Source organism: Salvia hispanica, chromosome 1 (genome assembly GCF_029641045.1).
Source record: "Salvia hispanica isolate PSC_SH4W2 chromosome 1, Shi_PSC_v1, whole genome shotgun sequence".
Lineage (NCBI taxonomy): Eukaryota > Viridiplantae > Streptophyta > Magnoliopsida > Lamiales > Lamiaceae > Salvia > Salvia hispanica.
The window spans coordinates 54,361,516-54,376,495 of NC_142692.1; the positions used below are offsets into that span (position 1 = coordinate 54,361,516).

The 14,980-nt window shown below is 36.8% G+C and overlaps 1 protein-coding gene across 1 annotated transcript; it reads right to left on the reverse strand.

Annotated features, from left to right (window-relative positions):
- Positions 1–2,031: 2,031 nt before the first annotated feature.
- On the reverse strand, positions 2,032–9,323 carry LOC125223875 (extra-large guanine nucleotide-binding protein 1-like). Its single transcript, XM_048127188.2, has 8 exons — positions 8,003–9,323; positions 7,779–7,916; positions 7,588–7,692; positions 7,304–7,471; positions 6,293–6,470; positions 4,433–4,674; positions 3,211–3,374; positions 2,032–2,849 (listed from the first exon to the last, which is right to left on the reverse strand). Exons 1-8 carry the CDS (start codon positions 9,134–9,136, stop codon positions 2,267–2,269), a joined length of 2,712 nt encoding a protein of 903 aa, XP_047983145.1. The 5' UTR covers positions 9,137–9,323; the 3' UTR covers positions 2,032–2,266.
- Between the last annotated feature and the right edge of the window lie 5,657 nt (positions 9,324–14,980).

The window sequence follows — 14,980 nt, forward strand, 5'->3', positions numbered from 1 at the left end:
CCAACTGCTTAAAAAATCAAAATCATGTGGCATATTTATATAATTTATTTTATGTAGAAAGGGTAAAAATCAAAATCAAAATCAATCCTTAATAATCTAAAAAAAAAACCCATAAAATTAAAAAATTTTATATACTTTTTTTATTTAAATTATTTTTCACATATCATAGTTTTAAGAAAATGATATTTATTGAATTAATTGAATAGAATTTGTATGAGAGGTAAAAAAGTAAACAAAATTGTCGAGTGAATAAAGTAAGAAAGAGAGAATAAAGTGAAATATGAAAAGAGTTGCTTTTGCTAAAAAAAAAGGAAATCAATCACTTATAGTGGGACAACCTAGAATGAAAAGTTAATCACTTATGGTGGAACGAAGGGGGTATCAAATCAAAGGTAATTTTACGAGGATTCTAACGAAATCTCAATTGAATATATTTCGACGAAAAAATTGCAAGAAATTGTAATTTGTATATTTTTATAACGACTTACAAATTAATGCTCCACATTGCATTGCTATGATGACCTAAAGTCAATGTACATATTGCTGAAAAAATTGTAATATAGTTTAAGTATATTTTCAAATTTGCAAAGAATTGTATGTGAATACTAAGTTCAATGTACATAATGCCGAAAAAATTATACTCCGTCCGTTTTCAAAAAATAGAAACTTTGGAAATGACACTGATTTTAATACAAAATTGGTAAAGTAAGAGAAAAGAGATTGAAAAAAATGTAAAGTAAGAGAAAGGATGAGAAAAAAAGTAGTGAAATAAGTGTTAGTTGATTGTGGGATCTATGTCCTAAAATAAAAAGTTTCTATTTTTATGTAATGGACCAAAACTGAAAGAATTTATATATTTAGGAAACGGAGAAAGTAATATTGTTTACATACGTTTCCAAACTTTCAAGCAGTTGTATGCAATGCTCTAAGTGGAGTATATGCAATGCCCAAAGTACAACGTATGTAATCCTCTAAGGGGCTTCTTGGTATGATGGAATGGAATGGTGGAATGAAATGTGATTCCTACTTCCATTCTATTCATTTGATTGGTGTGATGGAATGAATGAGTGAATGGATGAAAATGCAAAGGAAATCTAAGGAAATTGACATTTCATTCTTATCTTTATTCTATTCCAACCTTCATTCCATTCCATCATACCAACCAGGGCCTAAGTGTAGTGTAATGCCAATAAAATGTGTGTATTTTCAATCAGACTATTTACCTCTTGCTCTATTCATATGTAACTAAGCCAGACGAAAACCCTAGATCTCCATCGTCCATTTTTTATATAGGGTTTATATTTAGCCTTAATTTTAATATAAATTTAAGATTCATTTTAACCAATAAAATATGTGTATTAAATTTCGAGATTTTCATAGCTTGATCGACATAGTAAAAAATTTATTGAGATAGTCAGAAATTCAGAATCACAAATGTGACATGAGTAAATTGCGAGGTTATGAGTTGTGCCACTTAATTGCATAAATTCAAAGTAGGATGCGACAAAAGTTTGCTATGGAATGGTAATAAAATTGAAAGAAGAGTAAACAGTTTAAAGAAATGCATGCGAAGACACTAAAAAGATGAAATAAAAACTTAACACTAAACGAGATCTCTTACACATTTACTACTACACAAAACCCCCTCTTTATTTCATTTCCCTCTACAAAACTAAGGTATTAATCCGAGAGAAATGTTCTTAGTTCCGGAGACAGAGAGAAAATAGTTAAGTTTGCTGCGATTGTTGCACCTGATAACGAAATCGGCGACGACATCAAGATCAAGAAAACCAACAGTGATTTCTACATCATCAATGGCTGGTCCAGGTTCGTCAACAACAACAACATCCTCGAAATGAAGCTACTTAACTTCCACATCGTCGAAAATTCCACTCTCCACGTGCCATTTTCAGCCACAATTCCTGCCTGAAACTCGGTAAAATTTCTCTCTTTTTCAATGGCCAAGACCATCTCCAACCATATACCAGAAAAGAGTTTTGGTGTAAAAAACTTCTCCAACCACCACCTAGCTACTTTAATCATATGATGTTATTCTTTATCTTTAAAATAAGCATTCTTAGTAACTGAACAAACACATACGAGTAGCTTTCAGTTCTGGAATTTTACATTTATACTAACACTACCTATCAATCTATCATGAATTCACACAAATCACCTAAAAAATGAAAAAAGGAATCTGTAATCTCTATCAGAGTAGGATCAAAATCTAAATGTGAATTCTGTACACCAGGCACGGGAGATATTCTCAATGAGAAAACGAGCTTGCATCCGTGCTATAAATCGAATATTCACTCAGGCAACCATTTGGCCTCTCCTCGTCCCAGTTCAATACCTCTCTTGCATATTTCAGCGCTGCGTCTACACTCACAGGCTCCAGAGCCTTCACCCCCGATGCATACAGCTTTCTTCCTGTCAGGGACGCGTACAGCCTTTTGAACTTCACAGCAACATAGTGAAAACCCAACTGCCCCAGGGTTGGATGATTTGCGTTGTTGCTGTTGGAGCGGTTGCGACTGATCACCGGATGGAAATCATCAAACCACTCACATGTAGTCAGAGGAACTTGCTCGATCTTTTCCTCAAACAAGTCGAATTTGTTTAAGAGGAGAAGGAATTCCATCTGATCAAACGTTGGGTGAGTGACCATGTTCTCAAACAACTTTTTGCTCAACATCATCTTGTTCACTCTGTTTCCATCACCATCAAGAGCAAACTGATCATAGTCACTTAGAGAGACACAAAAAATAACGATCCGGACATCTTCAAGCATCTCCAGCCACTTGCAGTTTTCTCCAAAGCCTTTCGCCTGCATCCTGATCAGCTGATATCTGTGATCAATAAATAGAAACCGAGTCAATGAATGCACAAATCACAACTTCACACACATTATTTCACCTAATCCAATCAAGCAAGCAATAGAGAATGAGGCACAAAGTTGCTGGATCCTGCAGAGGCCTCAAGAAATTACACATAATTTTCTTCTCTCTGTATCCAATAAATAGAAACTTAAAAGGCCAAAGCATGGTGGACTTGAACCCAAGACCTTGACCTCATGCACCCACATAATTTTCTTTTTACATGTGTTCTTACCCATTTCAAAAAGAAACAAAATGACGTATTCAAAGATATTCTATAAACAATCAAAGCTAAGAAATTCTCAATGTTTAAGGTTCGGGGAGCAGAATTAACCTGAGCAGGGAATCATGCATATCCCCACTATCCATATCACCATCATATACTGGCTCAGGGAAAGAAAACTCAATGCAAGCCAGCCCATTGGACGAAGTAACATGTTCAGCATAAAGGATATCCAAATCAGATGGTTTGTAATCTGGTTTCACTATTTCAACAGCCTGGAAAAACAGTAAAGGATCAGGCAAACAGTCAATCGAGAGGAAAAAGTTCAAATGGAGGTACAGTTAGACACAAAATCATAGTTAATACACAAACGCAGCTTGTTACCTACTCCCTCCGTCCCTGAAAATTTGTCACCTATTTCCTTTTTCGTCCGTCCCTAAAAATTTGTCACCTTTCACTTTTACCATTTTTGGTAGTGGACCCTACATTCCACTAACTCATTCCCACTCACATTTTATTTTAAAACTAATATATAAAAGTAGGACCCACATGCCACCAACTTTTTCAACCCACTTTCTATTACATTTCTTAAACCCGTGCCGGGTCAAATGGTGCCAAATTTTAAGGGACGGAGGGAGTACTTCTTTATTGGCGAATATTTCATCTTATTTAAACTTAAAGAGTAAGATTTCTTTTCTAAGAGTGGCTATCAGTCAGGACTAGGCAAAACAAAATTCACTAACAACTGAAAGTACAATATTCAAACTCCTTCAGAATGTGAAAATTTGTTCTTCCCTTATAGCGGCCAACATGCTATTTACCATCTGAACATCACAACTATAAACACACTTTAATATTTTTTGGAACAAAAAAGTAGAGAAACCCTGAAGAATAATCATAGGTTTAGGCATGGTCCAATAAGTATAAAAAATTAAGGGTTCATGTTCTTCTAGATACCTTCCATGTCATAATAATCTTTATGCTTCTGTTTTTTATTCTTTTTAAGACATTAAAGTCAAAATGCCACCTAATCATCCCTTCCACATTCCACGGGGTAGTTTGAAGCTAGTTCTTTGTACTTGTGGAATACTGATATTTCAAGAAGGATCATAAAATTTGTAGAGCTTAAAATTCACTTTTCAGAAGTCAGAGTACTTGGATTTCTCATGTGAAGGTCTACGACTGTGATTAGACTATTAGTTCAGTACCCTTTACATGAACATCCATAAATAAACACAGCCATCAACATACAACTTTGTAGTTATTTTTTAATATTTATTTGGTGCCCAATTTACTAATGCAGATCAACATATATGGTGGTAAATAATCTTGCCTGCTCTAGGAAGTAACTTGAAACACTGGGGAGGCTTTCCAATTCATGTCTTCGTTTGTAAGTTGCCTGGAAAGCAGCACTACTACACAACTCCTGAACTAGTGGCGCATATTCCCGACTAGCAGCAGGGAATATTTCTTCCAGAGTTCCCGATGCATTGATTTTAAGTAGCCAATCTGAAAATGCCTTCAGTCGGGGACAAATTGAATAAGGAGTCTCTTCACCATTGGCATCATCATGTCCTGCCATAAACCCAAAGATAGGGGGAAAAGATTACATCTACATATAATTCATTAGTTGAGACCGAATACATGGAAATGAATCAGAAAAAACTTCAGAATCAGGTCACAAAGAAAGTTCTTTGTTATATATGATAATGAAGGTGCTCCTGGTTAGTGAATCTGGGAGACAATTTGATACAGATAAGGTTTACATGTGTAGGGGCAAATAAAAATTCAAGGCTATCACAGATTGAAGAGTGACAGCTAATCCTTGAGTAACCTTTTATTGAATATCTGCTAGATTAGTTTACTTTAGTTATGTTTGACTTGCTTTCTGTTAGTTGCAAGTCAGTATTTTTTGTTGGGAAAGATTCACTCCATAGGCTCATTGAGATATTCATTCCTGTTTGAATCGGATATGCTTGACTCTTCGAAAATATGTACTCCCTCCGTCCCAAGATATTAGACCCTTATTCCTTTTTGGGGTGTCCCAACATATTTGAGCCATTTCTATTTATGGTAAAAATTTATTTTACTACCAACTCCATTTACACCACTTAACAACATCTCCTAAATTCCTGTGCCCAAAAGAAAGGGCTCTAATATCTTGGGACGGAGGGAGTATCAGGCACCCCTTCCTGATAAATGTTTAATGTGTATTAACCGCCGAAAAAGGGTTTGATAATTATTTTTCATAAAATAATCGCGCATGTAGACGAATATAATGGGGAATCAAAGTTCTTGCCCTAGGTCATTGTGGTTAGAGAGGAATAGGAGAATCTTTGAGGATGAAAAAGGACTTTCATCCTCATATTTCTTGTAACTGCTCATTGATTCTCTAATAAATTTGTCTTAATGGAAACAAAAATTGGTGGAAACTGCATATATGGCTACTAAAATATTTAATTTTAGTTATTATATTTCAAAATATTAATTAGCTATGCTAATCTAAGAGTTACCATAATTTATTAAAGAGAAACCTGGGTTCATATCTGCAAATTTATTCATTTATAGGATTCAAGAAAAGGAAGAGTATATTGTGATATCAATTGTAACATATCAATTGGGAGATCCATCATGATATGTTACAATTGTCCATCATTATCTTGACTGATAATGATTAGGATGTGCTTTCATTTGTTTTCAATTTGCTTTCATTTGTTTCCTTGTTTAGTTTTGAGTCCTATTAATAGCTCTTCAAAGCTAGAATAAAGTATTTTAGGACATTATCAACCGTAGGCCTCCTCGGAGGATTGTCTTGGGCCTCTTCATTGGATTGTTCTTCTTTGATATTAATTCAGTTCTTATTTCATTATTTTTGTGTCAACTGCCTTTCACTCCATATCATATTGTCTCGTTGTTTTATGTTGGGAAATTTGAGTTAATGGTTTTTACAAAATAGGCATGGAGACGATACATTTTTGAATAGCTAGATTTTACAGCTTTAATATCTTTTTCTATTTCAACTACCAAGAAATTTGGAGAGCTTATAAGTTCTGGCACACAGACTCTAAGAGAGCAACAAAGGATACTTGTGCTTATTTAGTTTACATACAATAGAATCCCAAAATGCAACCAACCAATGATATTTTTACTTACATTTAACAAATGAGGAAACTGAATATCAGATAGAACATACCTGCAAGAGTTGTGCCACAAGACTGATTTTGCCTCAATTCATTCAAACTTTCTTCTTCAAATCGTTCACGGCCCTCAAGCAGTATCCCAATATAGCTATACACATGGCTCTGGATGATTAATTTAATGTGTTCCCGCTCATCCTCGGAAAAGGGTATGTCTTTATAAAGAATTCTAGCCTAATTCAACAAAAATAGACTTGTTAAGGATTTAAAATGTTAAATGTTAAATTATTTTTCATCCTAACATAAACTCATGCATCTAAATTTTCGGCAACACTGATACGGAAATCAATCATGACATAACATAAAATGAAGATTAAAAAGTCACTGATAATTAAATGCTGTCAGATCTTTTATTTCAACACCGTAATCAAGCAAAATTGTAATTCAAATACTTACTCCGTCCACGAAAAATAGTCTCATTTTGCCATTTTGAGATGTCCACAAAAATAGTCTCATTTCTAAGTATGGAAAGTTTCTCTTCATACTGTACCCACTTTTTCTCTCAATCTCTCTTTACTTACCTACTTTTTCTCCTCCTCTCTTACTTTACCAATTTCTCATTAAAACTTGTGCCGTCCACAAATGACACTATTTTTTGTGGACGGAGGGAGTAGCTACAAATTTTTCCGAAAAGGTGGCATTTTGTGCTAAGGACTAGATTGGGACAGAAAAGAAAACAAAGTTTTCGCATTTTTCTAAGAGTCGTTTTAGCCGAAAAGAAACATACATATACTGTGGGTAAACAGCCGATATAATGAGTCCATAATTCCAAAATAAACCCAAATAAAAGGTACCATAAACTAAAAATATTAAGACAAGGGCTTGCATCCATATGTTAAAGACTGGCATTCCCATTAGGTTTGTGAAAAGGTGAAGTTTATAAAACAAAGGAAACATGAAGAAAAGGTGACAGTACTAATACTAAATATAAATTCTGTTTACCCAACAATATGCTCAGAACTTCTGTTATAAAGTGGAATAAATACACGGAGAATCTTCAAAGCTACCTGTTTAAAAATGGTACTTGTTCCAGATCCACTATATCCAATCAGAAGAAGCTTCTTAATCACTCTCTGCTCGAGATAATCTGAGCTAGATATTTGTTCTCCGCAAGGATAAGATGATTTAGAGGGAACTGGGAGAGAAAGAACAGCACAAAGCAGCTTCGTTCCAGCCTGAATAGTAGCATTAATAAGGTGGGGGGGAAAGACGACGTATGAAGAAGAAAAAATGAGAAATGAATTCCCCGTAGGGCGAAATGAAATAAAAATTAGATTTAGCAGAACCAAACCTTGCCCCATATAAAGCCTTTTGTATTGTTCTGTCCCTCCTCTTGGTATGAACCATCTTCATTCACCCAAAAATGTGGATTTCCAGCACATTGAACTCCTGCTAACTATATAAAATACAAAGAAAAGTATTATTAAAAACTGTTGAAAGAGGGGTTTCCAAATATGCACGTATGAGCAATTAAATGCCAACCTTTAACATGCGCAATTCCACTTTGGTGATCTCACGACCATTTATGTAAACTTGAGTGTTCCCTTTGCTAGCGTCTGCTTTAATAGGACCCCCAACATTGAGATGGGGACTAATAATTTGTAAGGGCTTCTGCCCTTCCTGCAATATTCAAAATAATACCAGCCTAATGAGCAATGGCTGAAAATGAAGTTACTAAATTAAGCTTATCACAATTTACAGCTCACCTTTCCCCAAAGACCTGATACTTTGTCATACCAATAGTTTCCCGGCTTGAGCTTCTTCGGTGGATTAGGACAGCTCTGGAGCATGACAAGCTCATCATGATATAGAGGCACACCATTTACACAGATATACTCAGGCGGCAACTGATTCACCTCACAAAATTTCTCAGCTTTCATCACCTGCTTAACCTCCAGATCATTAAGCAATCGCTTGAGCATTCTCGAGCATTTTCCCAAAGAGGCACGCTTCGATTCACTAATGGGGTAGCCAATGCAAGTCACACACTTCCTACCCTCAGGCATCGACCCCATTGCTCTAAGCACACAATTACTACAATACTTAGCATCACAAACCATGCACACCTCCTTCTCCGTGAACCGGCTTCCTTTCATGCACCGATAGCACGCTCCTTTCCTGACCTTTCCCGCAGGCTCTTTCTTCATTTCGACCACCTCAGGCTTAGAACGCCTGTAGTCCTCGTTAACATTCTCATCGTCCGACTCAATATCACAAAACGTCACCAGTGACGCTCGCCTCCCATCACCACCACCACCACCACCAGAATCTTGATTCCCAACCCTCGAGGAAAGACAACCAACGCTCAAACCCGACTCATTCGACTCCCAGTCCGTTCTGTTCGACTCGTTGAAATCTAAGCTCTCCTTGCAAGCATTCGAAGACTCTAACTCTGAGCTCCCAACCCCACCAACAAACTCATCAACTCCACTCAACACATCATCACGATTGCAACACTCGAAATCACTACTCAATTCACCAGATATGTCATTAACTTTAGGATTTTCAGTTTCAATTTCACTTTGTGGCGATGCATTATTAGGAGAAACGCTAGCATCAGTGTCTTTATTGTAAGAACCCTCACTCACCTCATGATTCAAAACAATCACCGAAGTCGGCGAAACGGAGCTCAATTTCAAATCCTTGGTTAGCTTCATGCCGATAGGGTGCACCACCGGCAGAGACAAGCTGCCGGAAAAGGGGAGCGGGGAGACGACGGAGGCCACCGGAATCCGATCCACATTGATAGGCACGGCACGCGGCAGCTCACGGGTGATCGGAGGGCCGAGATATTCCATCGCGAAGGAATATTCCACCGCATCTTCCACAACAGTCGCCATAGATTCTTTCCCCTGAAATCGAGCCCTTCTTTTTTCCTTTCAGAACCCACTTCGCATAGGTGCGAAATATCACTGAAAAACACAATCTTGAACAAAATAAACGCGAGATTTTTTAGTAAATAATCAAAAATTGGGTTGTGTTGTGAGGAAAGGTGGGAAGACAGCAAGTTGTAATCTCAGCCAAGAAAAGACTGTTTTATAATTTCTGTTTAAATTCGTAAGGAACAATGAGGTAAAGTGCAGGAAAAAAATACAAAGGTAATGTTTGGTATGTTTGGTGGTCAGGATTCTGTCAGGTAAAGTAATCTGATTCCTTAAATTTTAAATTCCTGTGTTTGTTTTGATTTTTAATTAAATTGCGAAAGTAATCAGAATCCAAGAAGAAAAGTTAGTACAACTTTCCAGGAATCTGAATTCTAACTTTTCTTGGCTATTCTTTTTCTCAGTTTTAGGATTCTTACATATTTAAGTAATATAGTACTCCCTCCGTCCCACAAAAGATGGCACACTTTCCTTTTTAGTTTGTCCCACAAAAGATGTCACATTTCCCTTTTTAGAAAAAGTTCTCTCTCACATGAATATAAAAATTATATTTTCTTTCTCCATTTAACACACAGAACAAAACCTCCTAAAATCCCCTGCCATTTTCAAAGTATGCTAACTTCTCTGGGACGGAGAGAGTATAATTTTATTATTATCATTATTATTATTATTATTATTATTATTATTATTATTATTATTATTATTATTATTATTATTATTATTACTTACTATTTTTAAAAATAATTTAAAATTATAAATTATATTTAATTTCACTATAATAAATAACTATAATTAAAATTATCATTATAATAATTCATCATATTACTTACTACTATAATTATATAATATAAATTGTATAATGAATAATAATTATTATATTTTATAAATTAATAATTAATCAAAAAAGTCATAATGCAATTTTAATTTATAAAATTTATTCAATTATAATATATGTAAATATTATAATTATTATATTTATTATTATAATAAATGAGTATAATACTCCATGTAACTATAATTATAATTATATTATTATATATTATGATGGATAATCCATATTTAAATTTATCCATCATAATGATAAATATAATAATATAATTGTTAATATTTATAACTAATAGTTTATTAAAAAATTTACAATATTATACTTTTTTATAAATAAAAAGGTAATAAGTATATTTTTAGAGTGGTGTTTAAATTAAGTATAAATTTAAAATCTTGATATTCACCAAACACAGGAAAGTAAAGTTACTAGGAATCATATTCTCGGGATTCATTTTCCCAGAAATTATTTTCCTTGCTAACTTTACTTTCCCGCTAACCAAACATGGTCAAAAAGTGTTGGGAAAGGGAAAGTAGAGCACTGCATCGTAATTGGACATCTTTTTGTGTTGTTTTAATTTAATTGTGTTGCTTGTTCTCTCAAAAAGTAATTAAAAAAATTAGCAGAATGCGGAATATTTATATTTCAACATTGAATTTTATGTAGTGTTTTGATATAGAATGTTATGTAGTGTTGTTTTGTGATTTAAGTGAAAAAAAATAAAGTAATTTATAGGAAAAAATAGAGAGAGTGATGTTTCTATTTGTATAAATATGTCATTGTGTAGGACATCCAAAAAGAAAATTGGAAAGGAGAAATATATAAGTTTGACATCAAATATGAGTGATAATGAGTTAATGAAATGTAGATATACTACCATAAATGGTGAAAGTGATAAATGACAAAAAATTTTAAAAGAAACAGATTAGAAATAAGTAATAAATTTTCGAAGACTAATGGAATATCATTTTCTTTTAGGATGTCGATGGACAAGAGCATAGAGACTATCAGCTTTGTGATTGACGGCAATGGTAGGGTGGAAATCACCATTTTATAAACATAGATATAAGAATCTATTTTTAATATTTTGTATATTTTTTCATTAACATATATTGAGAGATTAAATTTTTGGAATCTATGGAATAAATAGATACTCCAGTTTTAATGATAGATAGGATTGTCCAGTTGTAATGATAGATAGGATTGGTATTGTGTGATAAATGGGAAATATTTCACTTAAGAGCATCCGCAATGGTGCTTAGGCCAGCCATAGGCCAGCAATAGGCCAGCCATTCTCTCCCCTGCCACATCAGCAACACTAAAAAATCCACCTGCCACATCAGATTTAGGCTAGCCATAGGTCAGCCATAGGCCAGCCGCAATAAAAATAATTCAAAATATACTACATTTACAAAATTAAAATTACGATTAAAATACAGAATTAAATTTACGACACATATACGGGAAAAATAATCCATTCCATTAAAAAAAAAGTACATGATTTTTTTTAAAAAAAAAGGGCTTCAACACACGAGCCCCGCCACTCTCTACTCCTCATCGCCGTCGCCGTCGCCGCTGCCGCCACCCGTGGTATCTGAGCCCACGTCATAACCCGCTAGCCGTGCCCTCGCGATCTCCAAATCAACACGCATGCTCTCGAGCATCTCGTGAAGAAACATCTTCTCCGTGGGGTCAGTGGCGTTCTTCCACTCTTGGAAGACCTTGAACATCTGAGCCCGCATTTGGTTACGCGAATGGAGAGTGTACTCGAGTGGGGCGGGTAGGGCGGAGGACTGGACCTCGCAGGGCGATAGGGGGGATCCGCCCCTCGCAGCCCGCTGCGCCCGCTTCTGTCCAACCAGGCGGGGGCGACCAGTAAATGAAGGAGGGAATGGAAACTCCTCAGCATCCGGGGGGAGGTCGTGGGATCCGCCGCTGCTACCGTTGTAGTCGCCGCTATAGTTCAGTCGCTGCTTCTTCGGCCACCCAGCGTCGCACCCCGCCCGGAACTTCTCGGAGTCCTTCAACAACAAGAAGCACTCCCAGAAGGTGAACTCCTTATACTTCCCCTCCAAGGGGAACTGACTCGCGGCTATCCTCCGGGCGTCGTCCTCATTCTGCCCACTTCTGAGCTGACGGAGGGCGTTGGCGTACAAATTCACAAAACGGCCCACCGCGGCCCTGGTGCGCTCCCACCCCTTCCGGACCTCCTCGTTGCTGAAGTCCTTCCCGTGCGGGCAGTGCCTCCTATAGGCAGCTCTGATCTTCGACCACATGTTGACGACCCGCTGGTTGTTCGCAACCAGCGGATCGTCGCACACCTCCAACCACCCCTTGGCCACCCCGGCGTACTCATCCTCCGTCCACTTCCTCCGGCCAGGGGCAGCGGGCTGCGATGACTCGCCGACCGCCTTGCCCTTCCCCTTCCCCCTCGTCTTCTTCTTCGGCGCGGCCCGCGTCGCTGGAACGGGAGTATCATCTTCCCCGAGATCGATCCTCATATCATGCAATGACAGAAGGTCATCGCCGGAGAACTGCGTCTCTACTGGGGTCGACGTGTGAGACGAAGCCGTCAAAAAATCGAGCGAGGGCCGATATACCGTGTCCCCTCCCGGTGACCCCTGCACCCCCCCTGCATCCCGGGATGCATACCGTGCTGCATCCCCCCCTGCATCCCGCCCTGCCACATCATCCCCATCATCTGCTGCTGCATCTGGGGCATACCCCCCCACCCGGGCGCTGACTGCCCGCCGCCCGGCATCCTCCACGGCATACCCCCCTGGTTCCCCCCCATCGCCCCCCCCCCCCTCCCCCGGCGCACCAGCCATCATCCCCATCATCTGATTCCAAGGGATGTTAAACCCCGGGCCGATCTGCCCCCATCCAGATCCCACAGGTACCGTGGGAGTCTGAGATCCACTCGTCGTTGGACTGGACTCGTTGTTGTGATCCATCGCTCGATGATGCTCTTGTACAGAAAGTTAGAGAGAGAGAAAACTCGTTAAAACAAGTGGTGCAAATGAAAATGAAACGAAAATCGCGTTTATATAGGTTTTTAAAAAAAAAAAAATCAAAAATCGGCACTGGCCGATCGGGCCGCCACAATGGCGGCTAGCCGATCGGCCAGCGCTTCGGCCAGCGACGAGCGATCGGCCAGCCCACGCCGAAGCGCTAGCCAATTTCGCTCTGGCTGATTGCAATGGTTCGGCTAGCCGATCGGCTAGCGCGACGAATCGGCTAGCCGGTCGCTAGCCGACCATTGCGGATGCTCTAATATTAGTATTAGATTGATATTGCGTAGTAAATGGAAAATAATTTCACTTAACATTAGTATTAGTAGAAGTTGGGTTAGGACTCTTGACTTATAAAAAAAAACTAGCGATGAGCATAATATCCGAAAACTTAAATCGAAGTGAATTGACATTTTGAATTTGATTTGATTTTTGATTTTTTAGCTTGGTTCAATTCGGATAAAAAAAAAATATTTTTTTTCAATTTCAAACTGATGCTAGTGATCAGACAATTTTAAACATAAATGAATAATCAAAATACTTCCTCCGTCCCATAAAAATATAAATATGTAGAACAACACGAGAATTAATACATAATTGGTAAATTAAGAGAGATGAAGAGAAGGGTAGTTAAAATAATGTTAGCGAATAGTAGAATCAACATTATTATTAGGGTTAAATGGTGATTTATAGTGATATAAGTTATAAATAAATTAATATGTACTATGACTTATGAGTTATAGAATTTTTTTATAAATGAAAATAGACTATTTTAATGGAATAAATAAAAAAAGAATATATTTACATTTTTATGGGACTGAAAAAATAACAAAAACAAAAAAGAGTACAACGATACAAAAATGAAAATTTGGTAAATCAATTCGATGATAACACACGACACACCGGATCGAAATTTTATTACAATTTGTCACATTTATAACGGTCATCAATCTTTCAACCTGACCATTGTCAACTTATCTCATTCGACTACTGCTGAAATTTTGGTCTGATAATTTATAGTCTCATTTTCATTATATATGATATACGATTGGAACTAATATTTGAAGAAAGGTGCGTTTTATGTATAAGATCATCTCTAATGTTACACTACAATCTAAAATAGGATAGATAATTAGTTCTAATAGTATTCTAAAATCAATCTTATTTTTGGTTTTTTAGTATTTTCTCCGTCCCTTATAATTTGTCACCATTTGATCCAGTAGGGTTTTAAGAAATGTAATAGAAAGTGAGTGAAAAAGCTAATCATATGTGGATCCTATTTTCATAGTTTTATAGTAATAAAATGTGAGTGTGAATGAGTTAGTTGAATATGTAGTTCATTACCAAAAAATCAAAATGGTAAAAGTGAGAGGTGAAAATTTTTAGGGAGGAATGAAATAAGTGACAAATTTTTAGAAACGGAGAAAGTACAAAATACCTATATATAAGTTTAGAGTTAAGGCCAAAATTGGTCCTGAACATATGACCATTTTACGATTTTGGTCCTAAACTTTATCTTTTGGATTTTTTGATCCTATACATTTCAAATCGGATCACAATTGGTCATCTGTTAATAATTCCGTTAAAAACTAACAGTCAACGGATTTAACCCCGATTTTGATCAAATTAGACTTTTAATTTAATTTTTTACTTCCTAATTAATTTTCTAATTATTTTAGTAAATATTCATTTAAAATCAGAAATAAAGAATATGAAAAAATAAAATGAAATCAGAAATTTAGGAATCCTGGTGCCATCTTGGCTTGGGAAACACCATACCATTCTCCTTGGCTGTCTCAAGAAAGTCTACATGCTCACCAGCACCTGGAAATCCAAAAATGGCCGTGAGTTTATCCACCATCCCAAACAGTCCAACCACCTCAACAACATCGTTATCCTCCTCAATTCTTTCACCTCCATCTTTAGGTATCTCTGCACATTCTTCAACAGCTTTCCCCTTCAATCTGC

Excerpts from the sequence above, each read along its gene's own strand:
- LOC125223875 (XM_048127188.2), bottom strand. The coding sequence starts at position 9,136 with ATGGCGACTGTTGTGGAAGATGCGGTGGAATATTCCTTCGCGATGGAA. Across the intron at positions 6,471-7,303 it reads CAAGTACCATTTTTAAACAG|GCTAGAATTCTTTATAAAGA; the intron begins GTAGCTTTGAAG and ends TTGTTGAATTAG. Across the intron at positions 4,675-6,292 it reads TTGTGGCACAACTCTTGCAG|GACATGATGATGCCAATGGT; the intron begins GTATGTTCTATC and ends GGTTTATGGCAG.